Source organism: Temnothorax americanus, unplaced genomic scaffold, assembly GCF_048541705.1.
Source record: "Temnothorax americanus isolate GAGA-0224 unplaced genomic scaffold, ASM4854170v1 Scaffold1, whole genome shotgun sequence".
Lineage (NCBI taxonomy): Eukaryota > Metazoa > Arthropoda > Insecta > Hymenoptera > Formicidae > Temnothorax > Temnothorax americanus.
Genome location: NW_027509230.1, coordinates 9,485,374 through 9,505,410, shown reverse-complemented (window position 1 = coordinate 9,505,410; position 20,037 = coordinate 9,485,374). Strand labels below are relative to the sequence as shown.

Sequence of the window (20,037 nt, the reverse complement as noted above, 5' to 3'; positions counted from 1 at the left end):
TAAAATCGTCTTGAAATATTTACATTTATTAATAATGTAATAAATTATTAAAAATAAAGGAACTACGAAAACTAATACAAAAAGATAACGAGTTATTAAGAATTTAATAATTATTCAAATTATTAAAATTAATGTGTTAATAAAATATTTTAACATAATAAAATAATAGATCCGTATATTTATATGGATGCTGAGAGAGAACTCGATTGAAGCTTTTGGAATATGTGAAAGGTTTGTCCAAATTCTGATAAGGAGAGGACGAATCGGATGCACGAGTGACACGTAGGTATTGCGTACGTTGCAAACTGTAACGAAAGGCGAGAGAATGATGGTAATGTTATAAACATTGAAGCGCGCGCGCGCGCGCGCGCGTGCTACATCTGCAGTTTTGGCAAACGAGAGTTTATAAATAGCAACCGTGCGTGCTATCAGAGGCCTCTGTGATTAATGTAATTGTCAGATGAAGAAAGGGGAACACGCGCGCGAGTGTCGATTGTCGATTGGCATTCAATTGATATAATGATGGGCCGAAATTTAGCGGTGCTTCTTCCGTGGAGAAAACCCACCGGCTTGCCTCGCTCGATTAAAAGCCTGCACTCCTCCTGCCGCCAATGTTTACGCAGCAACCTGCTGTTGTAGGTATATTCGCGCTGCGAAACGCGATATTAATTCGCGCGCCTGATTCCTAACCTCTGTTCCCGTTCTCTCTATTTTTTCTTTCTTTTTTATTCAAGAACCGTGCCAGTGAAACTCGCCTACACTTCGTACGAGTCGGTGAAGGAGCACGAGCAGGATGCGAAGGAACCTATTATAATAATGCACGGCCTCTTCGGCTCGAAAAACAATTGGAACTCGCTGTCGAAAGCGATTCATCAAAAGACCAAGCGTAAGGTAGCTCTCTCCGGAGTCTCTGGTAATCTATGAAGGAAACACAACTAAATTTTAAATTAAAATGGATTTTTTTTTTTTTTTTTTTATGTCTTTTAACGTTTCTTGGATCATTATCAGTAGGCTATAAAGCTTAACCTCGTGTTGCGCTTAAGAAAGTGATCGATATATATATAGGTCATAGCGGTGGACGCCAGAAATCATGGTGATTCTCCACATTCGTCGAACATGTCGTACAAGGACATGGCGGGGGATGTGATCCAGCTCCTGAGCGACCTAGGCTTTGAGAGAGCCGTCCTGGTTGGCCACAGTATGGGTGGTTCGGCCGTTATGTACACCGCTTTGAATTTTCCGCAACGCATCGAGAAATTGGCGGTCGTCGATATGTCTCCCGTGAGAGCTAGTCCGAATCTCATGCAGATGGAGAGGATCTTCGAGGCCATGCGTTTGGTGATGGTGGACGGAAGTCTCAGCTTGTCGAAGGCGCGCAAAACTGTGGACCAGCAACTGGCCAAGTCTATTAAATCTAGCTCGATGCGTCAGGTAACCATTCTCTTCCGTTTCTCTTCTTGTTTCATGCTCGATATGTGGGAGAATCACAATTTTGTATTGTCTGTCTAGTTCATACTGACGAACCTGGTAGAAGCCGAGTCGGGAAAGTACAAGTGGCGAGTTAATTTACCGGTGCTCGAGCAGGCATTCTCGACTCAGATAGCCGTATTTCCTAATGTAGGCTCGAAGACCTACGACGGCCCCACGTTGTTCTTAGGCGGCTCCAATAGCGATTACATTCAAGCGAAAGATCACGACGCGATCAGGAAGCTATTTCCCACGGCGAAATTTCATTACGTCGATGGAGCGAGCCACTGGGTTCACGCGGATAAACCCAACGAATTCGTCGATGTTCTGACAACTTTTATCAATTGCTCGGTCTTGTGATACTCATGAATATGTAAAGAAAAAGTCACAAAATGTCCTTTGTAAATATATACGTGTATTTTGGATAAACTCCACAATATTATAGAATAATGTGAAAAGTATTCAAACAATAGCAGTCGTGTAAGAGAGTGGAAAGAAAAACTGTAAGTCAATTAATTGCGGCATAAAAGCGCCGTTGAGCGTTGAAAGACGCAATTCCAAATTCAGTTTGCCCTCCATCGCACATATTGTCCCACATGTTGTGTAGGGATTGCGTAGGCTGTTACTTAAAATGTTAGAAAAGCTCGTGGAACCAGATGTAATTCCACTCGAGAGGCCACGTGTGTCAATGTGCTACGTGTGCTTTGAATAACGATACTCGCCGCTAGCAAATACATCGCGTAAGAACAGGCGCCATTAAAACATTCTATAAAACTAAATATCACTTTGATTTGATAATAATTATAAATGATATAATTTGATATAATTTATAAATAAATAACCGTTCTTTTTTTATACTAAAGAAAAATAGGAACTGTTCAATTTGTCGAGAAATCAAGTGTAGCTTTAGATCAAAGCGTTTCCATTACAACAATATTAGCGTGTTCGGGGATCGGTGCCGATCCGCGGATAAATTTTTAAGCTCGTTTTTGTGCCGAAAGACAAAATGTCAAACGCTAGCCGAATGTGCAGACCGATCATCTCGTTGCCGCAGTAACATGTAACTGTGATATACTTTTATAATTCTATATATCACTTGCAATATATATATACTAATCAACAAACCGCACATTATAACACGTCGTGCGTTGTATGCCCACCGTTGTATGCGTAGTCGGCCTTATTGTGCATCACAAGCTGATTGTCGACGAAATAAAATGAATCTGATCGCGTCTCGAATGGATTCGCGATCATTTCAGAAACTGAAAACACACACACACGTTGTTCAGAATTACGATTCTTCGCCGTTACAGACAATTTCAGACATTGACGAATATGTTTGAAATTTCTTCTGGTGACTTACCAAGATCCGCAGGCAATGTTGGAAACTCATAAATGTGTTCGCATGTGTTCTTGCTGTTTGGTATGCAAAATCCAAATTGAAAATCGAAGGTTTTCAGCAATCTGTCTCGGAAAAAGTGCCGTTCTATCATCCGAAAGTTATTGATTGGTTTAGGCCCTACTAGAAATTCGATTGTTGCTCCGACCGTCTTCAACTTGAGAAATTGCGGCGTGAATTGATACCGCACAAAGCGTCCCGTGTTTGCATCCTCAGATCCGAGTTCTTCGCAATCCGGTTCTGGCTCTTGATGAACATCGCATTCTGAAAGGTGTAAAGAAAAATTATGAAAATGATTATTTTAGATGTGCAATTGACATTTGAAGCTCGATTTAAATTTAAAACTTGAGAGAACTGATACTTTGTTTCCCAGAATAAGTATTTATTAAACTTCATATATTGCACAATTTTACATTGCAAACAAATAATTAATTGTAATATCGTAATCGTTCGTTCAACAACAAATATAACATTGAACAATAACGTTATAAATTTAATCAAAACTTCAGATTCTTTCTTCATTATCAAAGTCCTTTAAGTGCTAAATTACAGATATGATGTCCAAAAGCGTGTTACGCACCACTAGCAGGAGGCTTTGTTATCTCAAACAGTACGGCGCCAGTTTCTAGATCCCTAATCTGGAATCTCGTAAAGTCTATGTCGTAGACATTGGCCTCGGGAGAGCAGAGATATTCTGAAAACATTAATTGTTATGCATAAAGATGATCTGACAGGCCGCGAGTATTAGGAGAGAAAAACCACCTAGCTAGGCAGATAGCTAAGCAGCGGTATTTAAATTCCAAGTGGGAACATACTGTCCGTGATGGTGGGCAATCGGAGCACCATCTCCGGCGTCACCGGACCACTCTCAACACCGCCGTCGGTGCCGTTCTCCGCGCTGTACGGTGCGATCGTTCGCGCCTCGCTCGACTTGTTCTCGCTGTCCACGCTCATAATTTATTCACGAAACCGAACGCGTACGGGGTGGGTGGCGTTCGGCATTCGGTCGAACACAGGATGGATTTGGCCGGAATGTGGTTCACCTTCACGACGACAGCGTTGATCGGCGCCGATCTCGCGACAGACTCTATCGCACGTTCACCGCCTCGCCGTCGGCTCGTTCGTCGCGTCGCCACGGCCGCTTGTCATCCTAGAGTCCTCGGTGATCATTACGTCCTTTGCGCGACTGTTTGCGACTTTGGCGTTTCCCGGAGTCGGTCCCAGATTCCCAGGTGTAAACAGCCTATGGCCTATGATGAGAAGATTCGTAGAAGCGCTTTTCGGTGCCGAGAAACGACGCTTCGCTTCGCGCACGCCACGTCTTTCTTCTTCTTCTTTGCGCCCCTAGTCTAGTCACTGAGTCTAGTGGACTAGTGGATCTCTGGCTCAACAGGCCATGGTACCACCAGAGAGAAGGATGAGAGGCGCAAATGGCGCAATCATGGTGTAATGACTAATGACGGCGATTTTCTTGGGACGCTTTTGCAGGCCGTACAGTAGCGCCACACATCCACTTTCAGAAATTGGAACTACGAGTCACATCCACTTTTCGATGCTGTCGATGAGAATTTGGTTCATGTCCGTGCTATGTATATGTACATCCACTTTTCGATATTGTCGGTCTTTGGTGGTTCGTGTTGTCATAAACCACCAAAGACCGACAATATCGAAAAATGGATGTATACATATCACGGACATGAACCAAATTCTCATCGACAGCATCGAAAAGTGGATGTGACTCGTAGTTCCAAAATCGCCGTCATTGCGCCTCTCATCCTTCTCTCTGGTACCACGCTTTCCCGGCTTTCCATACAAGACAGTGGATCCAGGCTGCGGTCCACTTGACGCTACAAATGTTTTGAAGCATTTCTTTTCTCCTTTCTTTCAATGAAGAAAGAAGGAGAAAAGAACACTTTGAAGCATTTGTAGCGTCAAATGGACCGCAGCCCCAGTGGCGGGGAGCACTGGAACCCTCTTGTATCATTTACAGGTACGCCACGTCATTAGACCGGAGTAAATTAAAGAGCCCTAAGCTCTAAGAAATTGACCAATTACAGTATTTACAGTCAATTATTCTCCTCAAATTCACAACTGTGATTGAACAATTTTTTAAGGCTTAGGGCTTAAAAAACCTATTGTAGACTGGGACTTACAAAACTACAGCTTTTTACGCTCGCGAATATTCAAGTAACAACCTGTAAATAGAATTTCGTTGTTTTAAGTTTTAACAGATATAGAACAAAAATATATAATAGGAAATTATGTAGTTTGGAATTTTACTTTAAACAATTCTGCTGGCTGAATAAATTGTCGATCAAGCAATTCTTTTCAATCGTTCTAATTTTATTATTTATATTTTTTTGTGTTACTAAATAAAACACACAAATAAGGCTGAGTTTCCACTGAGCGCGTCACGTGTCGCGTCATCTAAGTTGACCAATCAAAACATCCTATTTTATTACATTACTTGTGACGGTATCAAAATTGAATGATTTGATTGGTTTAACTCGTGATGACGCGACGCGTGACGCGCTCAGTGGAAACTCATAGCGTTTTTCACTGGGAGAACTAGTGCGCACTGAGTGCGCACTCGTCATGGGCAACGTGTTTCACTGGGCATTTCGGTGCGCATGAAAACGGTGCGTGCTGTTTCACTGGAAAGTCTAGTGCCGAGTTTTCGCACTTTAGTGCAAGAATTCGGCACGAGCTCTGAGAGACGGTGCCAGTTTAGTGCAATATGGCTGGGCGGGATGCACGATTAATATTTGAGCTGTTAGATTTGCTTTCATCATCATCATCATCTAGCAGTGATGAAGATAATTTTCTACAAGAAAAAAATCCGCGAAAAATTCCAAAGATTGCAAACTTTCTTCAGGTAGTACATAACCTTACGGATAAGGATGTAAGCATACATATATGTACATTTTATTATCTTTATAGATTATAATTTGTATTATTATTGTATTATTATGTAAAACAATAATATGTTTTGTATAAATTAGTATCAATATTACAAATAATTATATTATTATAGTTTAAAAGTCATTTTCGCGTTACACGAACAACAGCCTACAAGATAATAGAGATGTATGCACATTCTGGATTCTATCCATCTGATCGGAGCAAAGGAGGTAGCGAACCTACCACTCCAGAATTGGATATTTTGTCATTTTCACAAATTCTTTGTAAATTATCATTGATGTCCGATAACTTTAAAACTCATGAATCATGGATCTTTCTTGGAATTTCAGTAAAGACATCAATCAATCTTTTTCGTGCATCACATATATCCTGTAATGTAATTGCAGGAATATCGTGCCTATTATAATATATATATATATATATATATATATATATATATATATATATATATATATATATATATATATATATATATATATATATATATATATATATATATATATATATATATATATATATATATATATATATATATATATAGCATGTATGTCAATAATTATTAACACTAATTTAAGAATTAGGCGAGTAAAGTATATATAAATTAAAATTATTTATAAAGATATATAAATTTTTAGGTTGCTGGTTTTCCTAATGTGATTGGTTGTGTCGATGGGACGTCGATTAAAGTTCGAACACCAGCACATAAAATAAAGTCCACTTACGTAAATAGGCACGATATTCCTGCAATTACATTACAGGGTATATGTGATGCTCGAAAAAGATTCATTGATGTCTTCACTGGGATTCCAGGAAAGATCCATGATTCCCGAGTTTTAAAGTTATCGGACATCAATGATAATTTACAAAAAATTTGTGAAGGGAAATTTCATATATTGGGAGATGCGGCATACCCTATAAGGGAATGGCTAATGATTCCCTATAGGGATTATGGAAATCTGTCCGATAAACAGAAAAAATTTAATAAGAAGTTTTGTGCAACACGAGTACTGATAAAGCTTTCCATATTCAGAGCGACAAATATGCACAGAACTGCACTGAGATGTTTAGCTGGAAGCGCAAGAAATTCGCACTTTCAGTGCACTCGGACAGTGCCATCTGAACTCAACGAGTTTTCGGTGCGCACTCAGTGCTATCCAGTGAAAAACGCTATCAGTCTATTGACATTTTTGGATGAATCGGCACCATTTTGAGTAAAAAGGATGAAGTTTACGAACGGAAAAATAGCGAGTTTGATTGGCTGCTTCAGCAGACACAACTGTTGAGTTCGTCTTATCAACACTCTGCGTTGATTGGTTGGTTCTGAAAGTAAGAGCCAATCACGTTCGGCTGCTACTGAGCGGCTTGGTCTGCTGAACGCGCCCGTGAAAACGTCATGTTGCCAACCTAACCTCATCTAATTTTGCGACAGTGGCGCTAGCTAGCAATCCCAGCAATCCCAGCATAGCCAGTGCAACATTTTTGTTTCTGGAGGTTATAATTCTCACACGTATCTGGAAAAATAAATATTTGTTTTCCCAATAATTGTCGCAGGACATAACGAGAGTGACGTCTGAGTTACGCAACGAAGCTACGCAACTTCGTTGCTCGTTAGCGGATAACGAGCGAGAGACGACATGGTGTTGTGAGACACGGAGAACGCCGGGGATCGCAGACATGGGATTGTATATATTGAATTAACTCTACACATCTGTATGGATGAGGACACGCCGAAGCCGTTTCTCGCTGCGAGAATGGAGGCATTTATATTGCTGGCGACAATAATCTGTCGCAAAAAGGAATCCATATAGTGCCAAGTAAGTGCAAACGTAAGATAAATGTACCAATGCCGGGATGTACACTTAACCATGTCTGTACACCTTTATCACTTTAGTTTTTAAATAAGTATAACGCGAATTAAAGGCTGCGGTCTAAATACTTGACGCTACAAATGCTTTGGAACGTTCTTCTTTCTTCATTGAAAGAAAAGAGAAGAGGAATGCTTCGAAGCATTTGTAGCGTCGGGTGAACCGCAGCTAAAATCATCAAAGATAAAAATATAATACAAGAAAAATATCTTTGTCTTTGATTCTTTGATTTTAATTCGCGTTATAACTTATTTAAGGACTAAAATAATGAGAATATCCAGATATAGATACGTGTTCAGACATTGGTGCGTTTAATGTATAGATTTTATCGTTGCTGTCGCCCTGTGTAAGTGACTATAAATGACGGTCTAGCGTGAAACGATCGAGAATACGAGAATGATTCTTTTTCAGGGCGTCAGATGAGAGGAATCCGATGGAATCCGGACTGCTATGTTTTACACCCTGATTTATACATCCAACGGTAAAACAATGTCGAACATGCTGATGCAGCAGTTTGTCCAGCGACTTAAGTCGAGAAATGAGGAGGCACGTAACAAGGCAGCACGTGATCTGTGCCTGTACGTCAAGAGGGAACTGCGGGAGGCGTCGCAGGAAGAGATCACGGCTTTCATGGATGAATTTAATCATCACATATTTGAAATGGTATCCGCCTCTGACATCAACGAGAAGAAAGGCGGTATATTAGCCATAGTTTGCCTTATAGGGGCAGATGTAGGTAATTTTAATACGCGGACGGTACGATTTGCTAACTATCTTAGAAATTTGATACCTTCCAACGACGTGGGTGTCATGCAATTAGCTGCGAAGACTGTCGGGAAGCTGGCGCTAGTCTCCGGTACTTATACAGCCGAATACGTTGAATTCGAGGTGAAACGTGCTTTCGAGTGGCTTGGCGCGGATAGACACGAGGGCAGGAAACACGCCGCCGTGCTCGTCCTGAGAGAACTTGCTGTCTCCGTGCCAACGTACTTTTTCCAACAAGTTACGCCATTTTTCGAGTTGATATTCAACGCTATACACGATCCTAAACCCGCTGTACGGGAAGGCGCGGTGGAAGCTTTGAGAGCGGCCTTGGTGGTCACCGCTCAGAGGGAAACTGTCAAGCAGATGCACAAGTCGCAATGGTACAAACAGTGTTACGACGAGGTAATAGATGGATTCGCGGAGGTTTACACGAAGGAGAAGGGCATTAACAGGGACGACAGGATACACGGCTCGTTATTAGTGCTAAACGAGCTGCTGAGATGCAGTAACGTCCAATGGGAAAGGAACTATGAGGCTCTAATGGAAAGACTGAGCGGTTCTACGCAAAATGAAAACGACATACTTTCCTTGATGCCGCGTTTGAAGACGACGATAGGATCCAAATGGGCCGTTTCCGGCCAGAACGCCACCGCGTCTCAACACACGTTGTATCCGGCGCACGAGTCGACCGTTTGCAGATGCTTGATGCAGGAGAGACTGGACGAAATTTACAATGACGTTATGAATCAAAAGATATCTAGGAATCCGCATATTCAGCACGCCCTCATGATGTTGTTGCCGAGGCTCGCCGCATTTAATAAAGAAAAGTTCATAAAGGATCATTTGAAGGAGTCCCTGGCGTACCTTTTGCTGATCCTGCGCAGTCGCGAGAAAGATCGTTACGCCGCTTTCACGTCGATCGGCTTTATAGCCGTGGCGGTGGAAGACGCGATAAATCCGTACCTGCCGAAGATCATGGAGATGATCAAAAGTTTGCTACCGTCTAAGGAAACTCCGAGCAAGAAGCGTACCCCCCTCGAGCCCGCGGTGTTCGTTTGCATCACTTTGCTCAGTCACGCGGTCAAGCAAGTCATAGCTTCCGATGTCAGGGACTTGCTGGAGCCCATGTTTCAAACAGGATTAAGCCCAATATTGACCACAGCGCTCAGAGAACTGGCGCACAGCATTCCGTCTCTCCAGGTGGACATATCTCAGGGTCTCTTGCGAATGCTGTCGCAAGTTTTGATGCAGAAGCCGTTGAGACATCCCGGCGCGCCGTGGACCGCGACTAGTCCTAACTCCGCGGCGGACGACGTCTCGTCGACGGTGCTCGCACTGAAAACGCTGGGCACCTTTAACTTTGACAATAATCCGCTGTTGCAGTTCGTCAAGAGATGCGCGGACCACTTTTTAACGTCGGAACAGGCGGAGGTCCGATTGGAAGCTGTGAAGACGTGCTCGAGATTATTGAGATTAACACTGAATCAGTCCGGCCCCACGGTAACCACTACCGTCTCGACTGTTCTAGGTAAATTACTGGTGGTGGGAATAACCGATACAGATCCCGACGTTCGTCTGTGGGTGTTGGCGTCGTTGGATGACTCCTTCGACGTTCAGTTGGCGCAAGCGGAGAATTTGTCCGCGTTGTTTATCGCCATGAACGACGAGATGTTCGAAATAAGAGAACTGGCAGTTCGTACCGTCGGACGACTCAGCACCTTGAATCCCGCTTACGTTATGCCGTCGTTGAGGAAGACTCTGGTGCAATTTCTTACGGAATTGGAGCACTCGGGAATGGGTCGTAACAAGGAGCAAGCCGCTCGAATGTTGGATCACTTGGTCGTGACCGCGCCGAGACTCGTTCGACCATACATGGAGCCGATCCTAAAGGTTCTTGTCCCGAAGTTGAAGGAATCCGATCCGAATCCTGGCGTGGTGCTGGCCGTTCTGCGCGCGATCGGTGATCTGGCGGAGGTCAACGGTGCCGAGATGCAGCAGTGGATGTCGGAGCTGTCGTCGATATTGCTGGAAATGTTGATGGACGCCAGTTCGCCCGAGAAAAGAGGAGTAGCTTTGTGGGTGTTCGGCCAGTTGGTCGGTAGTACAGGGCACGTGGTCAAACCGTACCTGCAATATCCGTCCTTGCTGGACGTTCTCATTAATTTCCTCAAAACCGAGCAACAGCCGATCATCAGGCGAGAGGCGATCAGAGTGCTCGGGCAGTTGGGTGCGTTGGATCCCTACAAGCACAAGATGAATCTTGGACAAATCGACTGCCAGTTAGACACGCTCACCTCGATGGCGGACACCAAGAGTGATGTGGAGAACACTCAGGACTTGACAACCAGTGAGATGCTGGTGAACATGTCGCCGTCCACACTGGAGGAATTTTATCCAGCGATCGCCATCACGACGCTTATGAGAATTATTCGCGAGCCGACCTTGTCCCAGCATCACACCATGGTGGTGCAAGCGGTAACCTTCATATTCAAGAGCCTCGGGATAAAGTGCGTGCCGTACATCTCTCAGGTGATGCCGAGTTTCCTGAACGTCGTGCACACAGCGGACATGAATTTCCGTGAGTTTTTGTTCCAACAGCTGGCCGTTCTCATCGCCATCGTGAAGCAACACATCCGCAACTACCTGGACGACATATTTACCTTGATCAAAGAATTCTGGACTGTGAATAGCCCGTTGCAGAGCACGTTGATACTTTTAGTGGAGCAGATCGCGATGGCTCTGGGCGCGGAGTTCAAGATCTACCTGCCGCAGCTGATGCCGCCGATACTGAGAGTCCTGACGCACGACAGTAGCAAGGATCGCGCGGTAACGGTAAAGCTGCTTCTGGCTCTACAGACATTCGGGAACAATCTGGACAATTATCTGCATCTCGTGCTTCCGCCGATCGTGAAGCTGTTCTACGCGAACGACTGCCCGATAGCCGTGAACAAAGTCGCTCTCGAGACGGTTGATCTTCTCGCGGACACGCTGGATTTTATGGATTTCGCATCGCGAATCGTTCACACTCTGGTACGCACGTTGGACCAGTGCCCGGAACTAAGGGGCACGGCCATGGACACGCTCTGCGCTGTCGTGATGCAGCTGGGCAAGAAGTATCAGATTTTCATTGTGTTAGTTCAGAAAGTTATGACGAAACACAAGATAGTCAATTCACGATACGACGTTCTAGTGGATAAGATACTCACGGACTCGACCGCGGCAGATGGCGAGGATTTCCTGCTGATGAGGATGCGACACGCGCGCAACAAGAATCGCGAGCTCTCATTAACGCCCTCGGAAACTACGACGATCAAGAAGCTGAATGTGTCGGCCTCGAACTTGCAGAAGGCGTGGACGGCGACGCGACGAGTGTCCAAGGACGACTGGCTCGAGTGGCTACGGTGCTTCTCGATCGGTCTGCTCAAGGAATCCCCGTCTCCGGCTTTGAGATCCTGCTGGGCGCTGGCGCAAACTTACGCTGTGTTACCGCGCGATCTGTTCAACGCGGCCTTCGTTTCGTGTTGGACTGAACTCCTCGAGCACCACCGCTTGGAACTGATACAGACTCTGCATCAAGCATTGATGGTACCTGACCTGCCTCCCGAGGTGACGCAGACCATTTTGAATTTGGCAGAGTTCATGGAGCATTGTGACAAAGGCCCCCTGCCGTTGGACAATAAGATTCTCGGTGACACAGCGATGCATTGTCGCGCGTATGCAAAGGCGTTGCACTACAAGGAGGACGAGTTCCACAAGAGTAGAAACAGTAGCGTGTTTGAGTCCCTAATTTCCATTAATAACAAACTTCAACAGAAAGAGGCGGCCGAGGGCCTGCTGGAATATGTGATGAATCACAACCAACAGGATCTCAAGGTTCAAATACGCTGGTACGAGAAGCTTCACAACTGGGACAAGGCGTTGCAGCTGTACCAGGAACGTCTGGAGAGCGATTCCGCGGACGTGGAATCTACCTTGGGGCAGATGCGTTGTCTGGAGGCTCTTGGCGAGTGGGGCCAATTGCACGAGGTCGCTACGAAGCAATGGACGAATCAGAGCGACGATAACAAGCAGAGAATGTCGAGAATGGCAGCGGCCGCGGCGTGGGGCTTGAGTCAATGGGAAAGCATGCAGAAGTACGTTTCGCTGATACCCAAGGATACTCAAGACGGAGCGTTTTACAGAGCCGTACTGGCGATCCACGACGAACAGTACAACGTCGCGCATCAGTTCATCGATACCGCTAGGGATCTGTTGGACACCGAACTGACTGCCATGGCTGGCGAGAGTTACCAGCGGGCGTACAACGCCATGGTGGAGGTGCAGAAGTTGGCGGAATTAGAGGAGGTGATTCAGTTTAAGCTGGTGCCCGAACGTAGAGCGGCCATCAAGGCCATGTGGTGGGAAAGGCTTCAAGGTGGACAGAAGATCGTAGAGGATTGGCAGAAGATCATACAGGTGCACACACTGGTAGTCTCGCCGCACGACGACATGTACACGTGGCTTAAATATGCCAGTCTCTGCCGGAAGAGCGGCAGTTTGATGCTGTGTCACAAGACGCTGGTGATGCTGATGGGCACGGATCCATCCTCAACTCCGGACCAGCCGCTACCGACTACTCATCCCCAGGTGACCTTTGCTTATTGCAAGCACTTGTGGGTCGCCAATAAACGCGAGGAGGCTTATAGTCAGCTGCAGCGATTCGTGCAAACCTACTTGCAGCCGACAACAGCAACAGTAATAAATCAAGAAGATGAGAAACAGCACGAGAGCAAAAAGAGATTGCTCGCCAGATGCTACCTCAAGCTTGGCGAGTGGCTGGAGTCCTTACAGGGTATAAATGAGCATTCTATTCCTGCGGTACTATCTTACTACGCCGCGGCGACGGAGCACGATCCCACGTGGTATAAAGCTTGGCACGCCTTCGCCTACACCAATTACGAAACCGTATTGTTTTACAAGCATCAGCAAGGTAGTGAATCTGCGCCCGCGGAGACCGCACCGGGCAACGGAACGCGCAATAATCTCTCCAGCTCGCAATATATATCTCAATTTACTGTCCCAGCTGTGGAGGGATTTTTCAGATCCATCAACTTGTCGGATGGCAACTCCCTGCAAGACACCCTCCGCTTGCTCACGCTCTGGTTCGATTACGGCCAGTGGCCGGAGGTGTACGACGCTGTTGTCGAAGGCATAAGATTAATAGAGATAAACACTTGGCTGCAAGTGATTCCGCAACTTATAGCCAGAATCGACACTCCCAGGGCACTGGTCGGTCGGTGCATACATCATCTTCTCATAGATATAGGAAAGACGCATCCTCAGGCTTTGGTTTATCCATTAACAGTAGCTTCGAAGAGTGCTAGTCACGCGAGAAAGACCGCGGCTAACAAAATCCTGAAGAGCATGTGTGAGCACAGTCCGACGTTGGTCCAGCAGGCCATAATGGCGAGCGACGAGCTCATCAGGGTCGCGATCTTGTGGCACGAATTGTGGCACGAGGGCTTGGAAGAGGCCAGTAGATTATACTTTGGAGAGAGGAACGTTAGAGGCATGTTTGACACGCTGGAGCCCTTACACGCCATGCTCGAAAGAGGGCCGCAAACTCTAAAAGAAACCTCCTTCAATCAAGCTTACGGAAGGGATTTAATGGAAGCGCAGGAATGGTGTCACAGATATAAAGCATCTCGAAATGTGAGAGATTTGAATCAAGCTTGGGATTTGTATTATCACGTGTTCCGGAGGATATCCCGACAGTTGCCGCAACTGACCAGCTTGGAACTGCAATACGTTAGTCCGAAATTGCTCATCTGTAGAGACTTGGAGTTGGCTGTGCCGGGAAGCTACAGTCCTGGCCATCCTATCGTGAGAATAGCAAGTATTCATAGCTCCATGCAGGTGATAACTAGCAAACAGAGGCCAAGAAAGTTGTGTATTAAAGGTCAGCTACTATTTGGAAGTAAATTAAAACATTTTGATTAGGCGCAATATATGGATAACATAAATTTACTTTAACGTGTATTTTGCAGGTAGCAACGGTAAGGATTATATGTTTTTATTGAAAGGTCACGAGGATCTAAGACAAGATGAAAGGGTAATGCAGTTGTTCGGTTTAGTGAACACTCTTTTGTTACACGATCCGGATACCTTCCGAAGAAACCTCACTATTCAAGTAAGAACTTGGTTTATAATATATTATAATTATAATTATTAGAGAAACATGTGACTCATGTTGTGATTCTTTAGAGGTACGCTGTGATTCCATTGTCTACAAACAGTGGTCTCATCGGTTGGGTACCACATTGTGACACGCTTCATACGCTTATTCGAGACTACAGAGAAAAGAAGAAGATATTACTGAATATCGAGCACAGAATAATGTTACGAGTGAGTGGACTTCATACATTTTTAAGAACTAGTTTTTCTAGTATACATTGCACGACATGACATATTTTCTGTTCTCACGTCTATTGCATATCCATATTGAAATATAGATGTCTAAAACGGGTTATTCATGTCGTGTATTCCTTCTCTCAATCTTTCCACTCAACCTCATAAAACTGAGGCATATGGAAAGGTCGGAATCACACCTGGGACTCGATTATAAATTGATTGCTTTTATATGGAGCAACAGACATGCGTTACTTTCTAATATCTATATTATTATTTTTTTTTTAGATGGCACCTGACTATGATCATCTAATGCTTATGCAAAAAGTTGAAGTGTTTGAGCATGCGCTTGAGCATACTCATGGCGACGACCTAGCGCGACTATTGTGGCTAAAGTCACCGTCGAGCGAAGTGTGGTTCGATCGTAGGACAAATTACACACGCTCTCTGGCTGTGATGTCAATGGTGGGATACATACTCGGTCTAGGTGATCGTCATCCGTCTAACTTGATGCTGGACCGTCTCAGTGGTAAGATATTGCACATCGACTTCGGAGATTGCTTTGAGGTGGCGATGACGCGCGAGAAGTTCCCGGAGAAGATACCGTTCCGTCTGACGCGGATGTTGATCAACGCAATGGAGGTGACTGGAATCGAAGGAACGTATAGAAGGACCTGCGAGTCCGTGATGTCCGTGTTGCATCGAAACAAGGACAGTCTAATGGCAGTTCTGGAAGCGTTCGTTTACGATCCGCTCCTCAATTGGAGATTGATGGACAATGCGGTGCCTAAGAGCAAACGATCGGATGCTCAGGGCATGAGCGCCAGCAGCAGTCAGGAACACGGCGATATGCTCGATTCTCTTACCGCCACATTACCAAAGAAGGGTGTGCCGTGTAGCATCGAAAATGGAGGTAAAGGTAATTACATCTTTAAATCAATTTTCATTTAACGTCGTCACGTAGCTTGCAGCATTATTGCTTCTAAATCTATATTAATATTTAGTGTTGGGTTGTATGACGCAACATATCACATTTATTATTAATGACATATATAAAGATATTAATAAAAATTGGTCAAACTTAACAAAAAATTATATATAGGTATATATAAATCATTTATGATAAATACTTTTTTTATTATCATGACATCTACAGCCTTCGCTTTTGCAATGTTTGTAGCTGATAATAATCAACCGGAAGCGTTGAATAAGAAAGCTTTGACGATCATAACGAGAGTCAGAGACAAGTTAACAGGACGCGACTTTTCGCACGAGGAAACTCTCAGCGTCCGACAACAAGTCGATCTATTGATTCAGCAGGCTACAAATAACGAAAACCTTTGCCAATGTTATATTGGATGGTATGTAATAATTTATAATTTATAAAGTTTCAGGAACATCAGTTATTTATTTTTATCATTTACAACATATGCATCTTTTTTCATATTATATAAACAACTTACTTAGAGTTTATTCTGATTTTACAAGAGACAATTGTAATAAATTATATAAAAACGTGGAGATGTCGATCTCATTGCTGCATATTATTACAGGTGCCCGTTTTGGTAAACGAGAGACCGAATCTTCTCGTCAAAGGTGAAGTCCCATAAGCAAACGAGATTTATAAAGCTCACTCACTCGTAACATCATTCCGTGTTCGATATTTAATAACATCTTCTTCTGTAGTCTCTATTAATCGTGTATTTTTGCATTTATAACTTTGCGAAATCATTATGTTTGCAATTCCACGATAATCTTACAAGATGTATACATATAACATGTTATTGTATTATTTGTATATACATATAATATGTTATTGTTATTTGTATATAATGGAGCAACAAGTCACAGTTGTGCTGGCGTATCGCGTACATTAAAAATGTTTAGTTAATAATCAACGATAATGTCTCGTATATAAAATCATGTTTTTTTTTCTTTTCGGAGAAACAAGATTGCAGCAAGAGTATACTTTCGTTCCAGTGTTAAACAACTAATCTATATCCACATGTATCACATCATTGTAAATAATACGATCGATCTCAATTTCATGGAAATAAAGACCCGTGTTAATACGCCGAATCATACATTTAACAAGATTTACAATGTTCAGGTCTGGATGAATATTCTAATTAAGTACATAGAAAAAGTTCACCGCTTTTCGTTGTAGCCTCCGTATTGTTCGAGCGTCGCCGACGGATAAATTACGAAGTCTCCGTATCGTTCGTGCGGAACGGCGAGAGCGGCAACAGTTCGTTCACCTTAGTCCGTAGAACTTTCTTCATGTCGGTTCTCGACAGGTAGATGGGTATGTTGTCGCCGAACTCGGACATGAACTGCCTGCACACCCCGCACGGCGTGGTGAACGTGGTGCTCTCCTGGTCGGCCACCACAGCCAACGCCGTGAACTTTTGCTTGCCCTCGGACACGGCCCGCGCGATCGCCGTGGTTTCGGCGCACACGCCCGCCGGGTAGGATGCGTTCTCCACGTTGCAGCCCCGCGAGATGCTGCCGTCGGCGCATCGCACCGCGGCGCCGACCTTGAATTTGCTGTACGGCGAGTACGAGTTCTCGCGCACCGTCGCGCTCTCCCTTATCAGCTCCTGAATATCCGCGTCTGCAAAACGGTACATCCCGTCAGCCGGCATCAGCTTATTGTGACATGTAAGAAATTCGCAGACAACGGGGAAATATACACGCGTATATATATCATGTAATTAAAAATAATTTGTATAAAAATTTAAGCATAAAGTGTAACTTTGTTAATGTATATATAATATAATTTTATTTAAATACGCGGATAATGATAGTGATAAGAAATAAGAAACGTTTATCAATTTGCCAGATATATTACATCATATTTATACACGTATCATATATATGATACAAAGATATCATATTTACATGTACATATGTATATGTTACGGGCAAAGTCCGCATGGTGTACAGTGTCGGCATTGCCCCAGTGAGCGTTTTCGGTCTTTGAGCTTGACATGTCCGTTAGCGCAGCTTAGTCTACGGAGATTTAACATTGTCGACATTGCTCACTTGGAACCGAGCAAAGTCCGCAATGTGATAATAGTTGCTGACATTGCCATCGCTGGATGGGCAGTGTTAACTTTGCCCGGACAATGCCGACACTGCACACCATGCGGACTTTGCCCGTAACATATATACCGCGAGACAAAATTAAACTATATATAATCATGTATAACAATATTTAATTTAATTTTTTTAATTAGTTTTACTTTTTCTTCGAACTTTTTTCAAAATTCACCCTCAATACAATTTCAGCCAATACATTACAATCACAATTAATGATTCCGCGCTACGTGTTTTGTTCGATCCGATTGGTCGCAACTATTGCGCGCGAAATCTCGCAGAGTTCGATACGACCATGCGCGCGAAATCTCGTAGAGTTCGATACAACCAATGATGACGTTTCGCGCGCATTCTGAAAACAATTGTTTCAAATGTAAGAAAAACACAATCGGCGATTTTCAATTCATTAAAAATGCATTGTATTATATACGAATATTTATAACTTCGTAGCTCGAATTTAACTGTAATAGATTTGATTGCAAAAATAATTGTGACGATATATGACACGCGGTGTAGAGATGTTTCTTCGTGCAACGATATCAGAACGTACAAAAAATCTTCGTGTTTGCGAAACGTAATTAAAATTCTGCGTTAAGTTAACAATGCGATAAGAAGAGATCGTATGCAATTAGATAATATTATCGCGCGCAGTTATAACCACAAATCATACTCGTCGTTCAGTTGACACAGTTTGAGAAGACAAGGCACGATCTCGTTATCAAATATTTATTAGCGAACTTATCATCGTGCAACTCATCATCAGGGACTCGCAATAATAATTTCTCAAAATAAAAATGATTTTTAGATTTCTAGCGAAAATATTATCAAGAGAATCAGAAGATGTAGTTTTAAAAAGTAAAATATCTTTAAGCTATATTTCATTTTGCGATGTCTTGCGAATTTAAGGCCCTGAAGCTTGTAAAAGTCTCATTACGCAGCTTCGCGTTCGATATAATTATTAATAGCGTGGAATTATCCTGTCTCCTTCGTTAATTTACATATAATTTACATGTCATATCAAATCGACGCAAACATGCAGTTATTACGCAAGTTACGATCGAGGACATTAACGATATTCGATCTAGGATATTTCGCGACTTACCAATTCGTCTTGTATCTCGCAAATATGAAATAATTGAAACATATTATAATTATAATATATCATATAAATAAAAAGATATCGCGCTTTATAAGCACTGCACAGAGATTCGATTTTAGTCTCGAAATTCAAACTTGTTATTTAACATGTGCGATTCTACCGCCAACAGCGAGTTGTTTGAACAAGGTGAGATGGTGAACGCATTTACCAAAAAGTATATTTATCTATCCTTTAGTTAAAAATTGTATTTATTATTCTTATAAAAAATTGTATATCATGTATAATCTTCGGCTGGTTTTTCAGACTATTAACAGAAATTGGCATTCAACGCGTCGGGATATAATGTTCCCCGAGAGAGCGCGCGCGCGATGAAAGCATATGGAAGCAACAGAAAGCGAGAATCGATATCGATCGGGACGACGAGAAGCGCACTTTGCTGCGGAAGCGAGGATTTACCAAGCGACGCGAAATCGATTATTTCCCAGATCCCCATCTCGCCGGGGTGCCGCTCGTAATGAAGGTTGCCGCAGGAGACGCGATGAAGGTTGCCGCAGGAGAATGCAATCAAGGTTGCGGTATAGGAGACGCAAATGAGACTGTTTCCGCTCCGACGCCCTCGACAATCACCCGACGACTGCGTCTCGCGAGTCGCGACGACAAACCTGGCCACCGACGGCGACGTGCGTCAATCGCTCGTAGAGACGGCTGCTGATTCAGCCGAATAACCGTACCGTCTAACCTAACCTAACCTCGCGGTCTCGCGCCGCGCGGTACATACACGGTTCGAACGCTTTCAAATCGAGACAGGTCGATCGACGCGAGAACGCGAAACGCGACGAGAGTGATTTTCACGTCTGCTGTACGTCGTTTCGCTGTTTCTCGTCGGGCCGGTGTCCGCCGACGCGTCGCACATCTCGGTGCGTGCAAGGCAATTTTCACGGAGCAAGGAATGCAGAACTGATTTTTCCACTTAGGCCTTTGGTAGCGCAAATGTAGTGTCGTAGAACATATATATATGTGCGTATGTATATACA

The 20,037-nt window shown here is 43.7% G+C and overlaps 4 protein-coding genes across 7 annotated transcripts; 2 read left to right on the top strand and 2 right to left on the bottom strand.

Moving 5' to 3' along the window:
* The first annotated feature begins 344 nt into the window (after positions 1-344).
* Positions 345-2,015, top strand: LOC143905061 (sn-1-specific diacylglycerol lipase ABHD11). The gene is made up of 4 exons (XM_077420223.1): positions 345-635; positions 735-891; positions 1,066-1,431; positions 1,510-2,015. The coding sequence occupies exons 1-4, from the start codon at positions 520-522 to the stop codon at positions 1,825-1,827; spliced, it is 957 nt and encodes a 318-aa protein (XP_077276349.1). The 5' UTR covers positions 345-519; the 3' UTR covers positions 1,828-2,015.
* Positions 1,863-4,417, bottom strand: Unc-119 (unc-119 lipid binding chaperone). The gene is made up of 4 exons (XM_077420343.1): positions 3,682-4,417; positions 3,447-3,560; positions 2,831-3,130; positions 1,863-2,729 (listed from the first exon to the last, which is right to left on the bottom strand). The coding sequence occupies exons 1-4, from the start codon at positions 3,818-3,820 to the stop codon at positions 2,599-2,601; spliced, it is 684 nt and encodes a 227-aa protein (XP_077276469.1). The 5' UTR covers positions 3,821-4,417; the 3' UTR covers positions 1,863-2,598.
* Positions 4,418-7,225: 2,808 nt separating this feature from the next.
* On the top strand, positions 7,226-16,889 carry Tor (serine/threonine-protein kinase Tor). Of its 2 annotated transcripts, none has more exons than XM_077419420.1 (7): positions 7,226-7,602; positions 8,065-14,356; positions 14,445-14,587; positions 14,662-14,802; positions 15,094-15,718; positions 15,986-16,166; positions 16,359-16,889. In XM_077419420.1, exons 2-7 carry the CDS (start codon positions 8,104-8,106, stop codon positions 16,372-16,374), a joined length of 7,359 nt encoding a protein of 2,452 aa, XP_077275546.1. In that variant the 5' UTR covers positions 7,226-7,602; positions 8,065-8,103; the 3' UTR covers positions 16,375-16,889. The 2 variants fall into 2 exon arrangements, with proteins under 2 accessions (XP_077275546.1, XP_077275474.1); XM_077419348.1 differs by having other exon boundaries at positions 15,094-15,724.
* LOC143905252 (cytidine deaminase) lies at positions 16,485-19,995 on the bottom strand. 3 transcript variants are annotated; one of them, XM_077420672.1, is made up of 2 exons: positions 19,436-19,995; positions 16,485-17,419 (listed from the first exon to the last, which is right to left on the bottom strand). In XM_077420672.1, the coding sequence occupies exons 1-2, from the start codon at positions 19,494-19,496 to the stop codon at positions 17,007-17,009; spliced, it is 474 nt and encodes a 157-aa protein (XP_077276798.1). In that variant the 5' UTR covers positions 19,497-19,995; the 3' UTR covers positions 16,485-17,006. The 3 variants fall into 3 exon arrangements, with proteins under 3 accessions (XP_077276798.1, XP_077276886.1, XP_077276715.1); XM_077420760.1 differs by having other exon boundaries at positions 19,460-19,988; XM_077420589.1 differs by having other exon boundaries at positions 17,707-19,453.
* Positions 19,996-20,037: the final 42 nt, after the last annotated feature.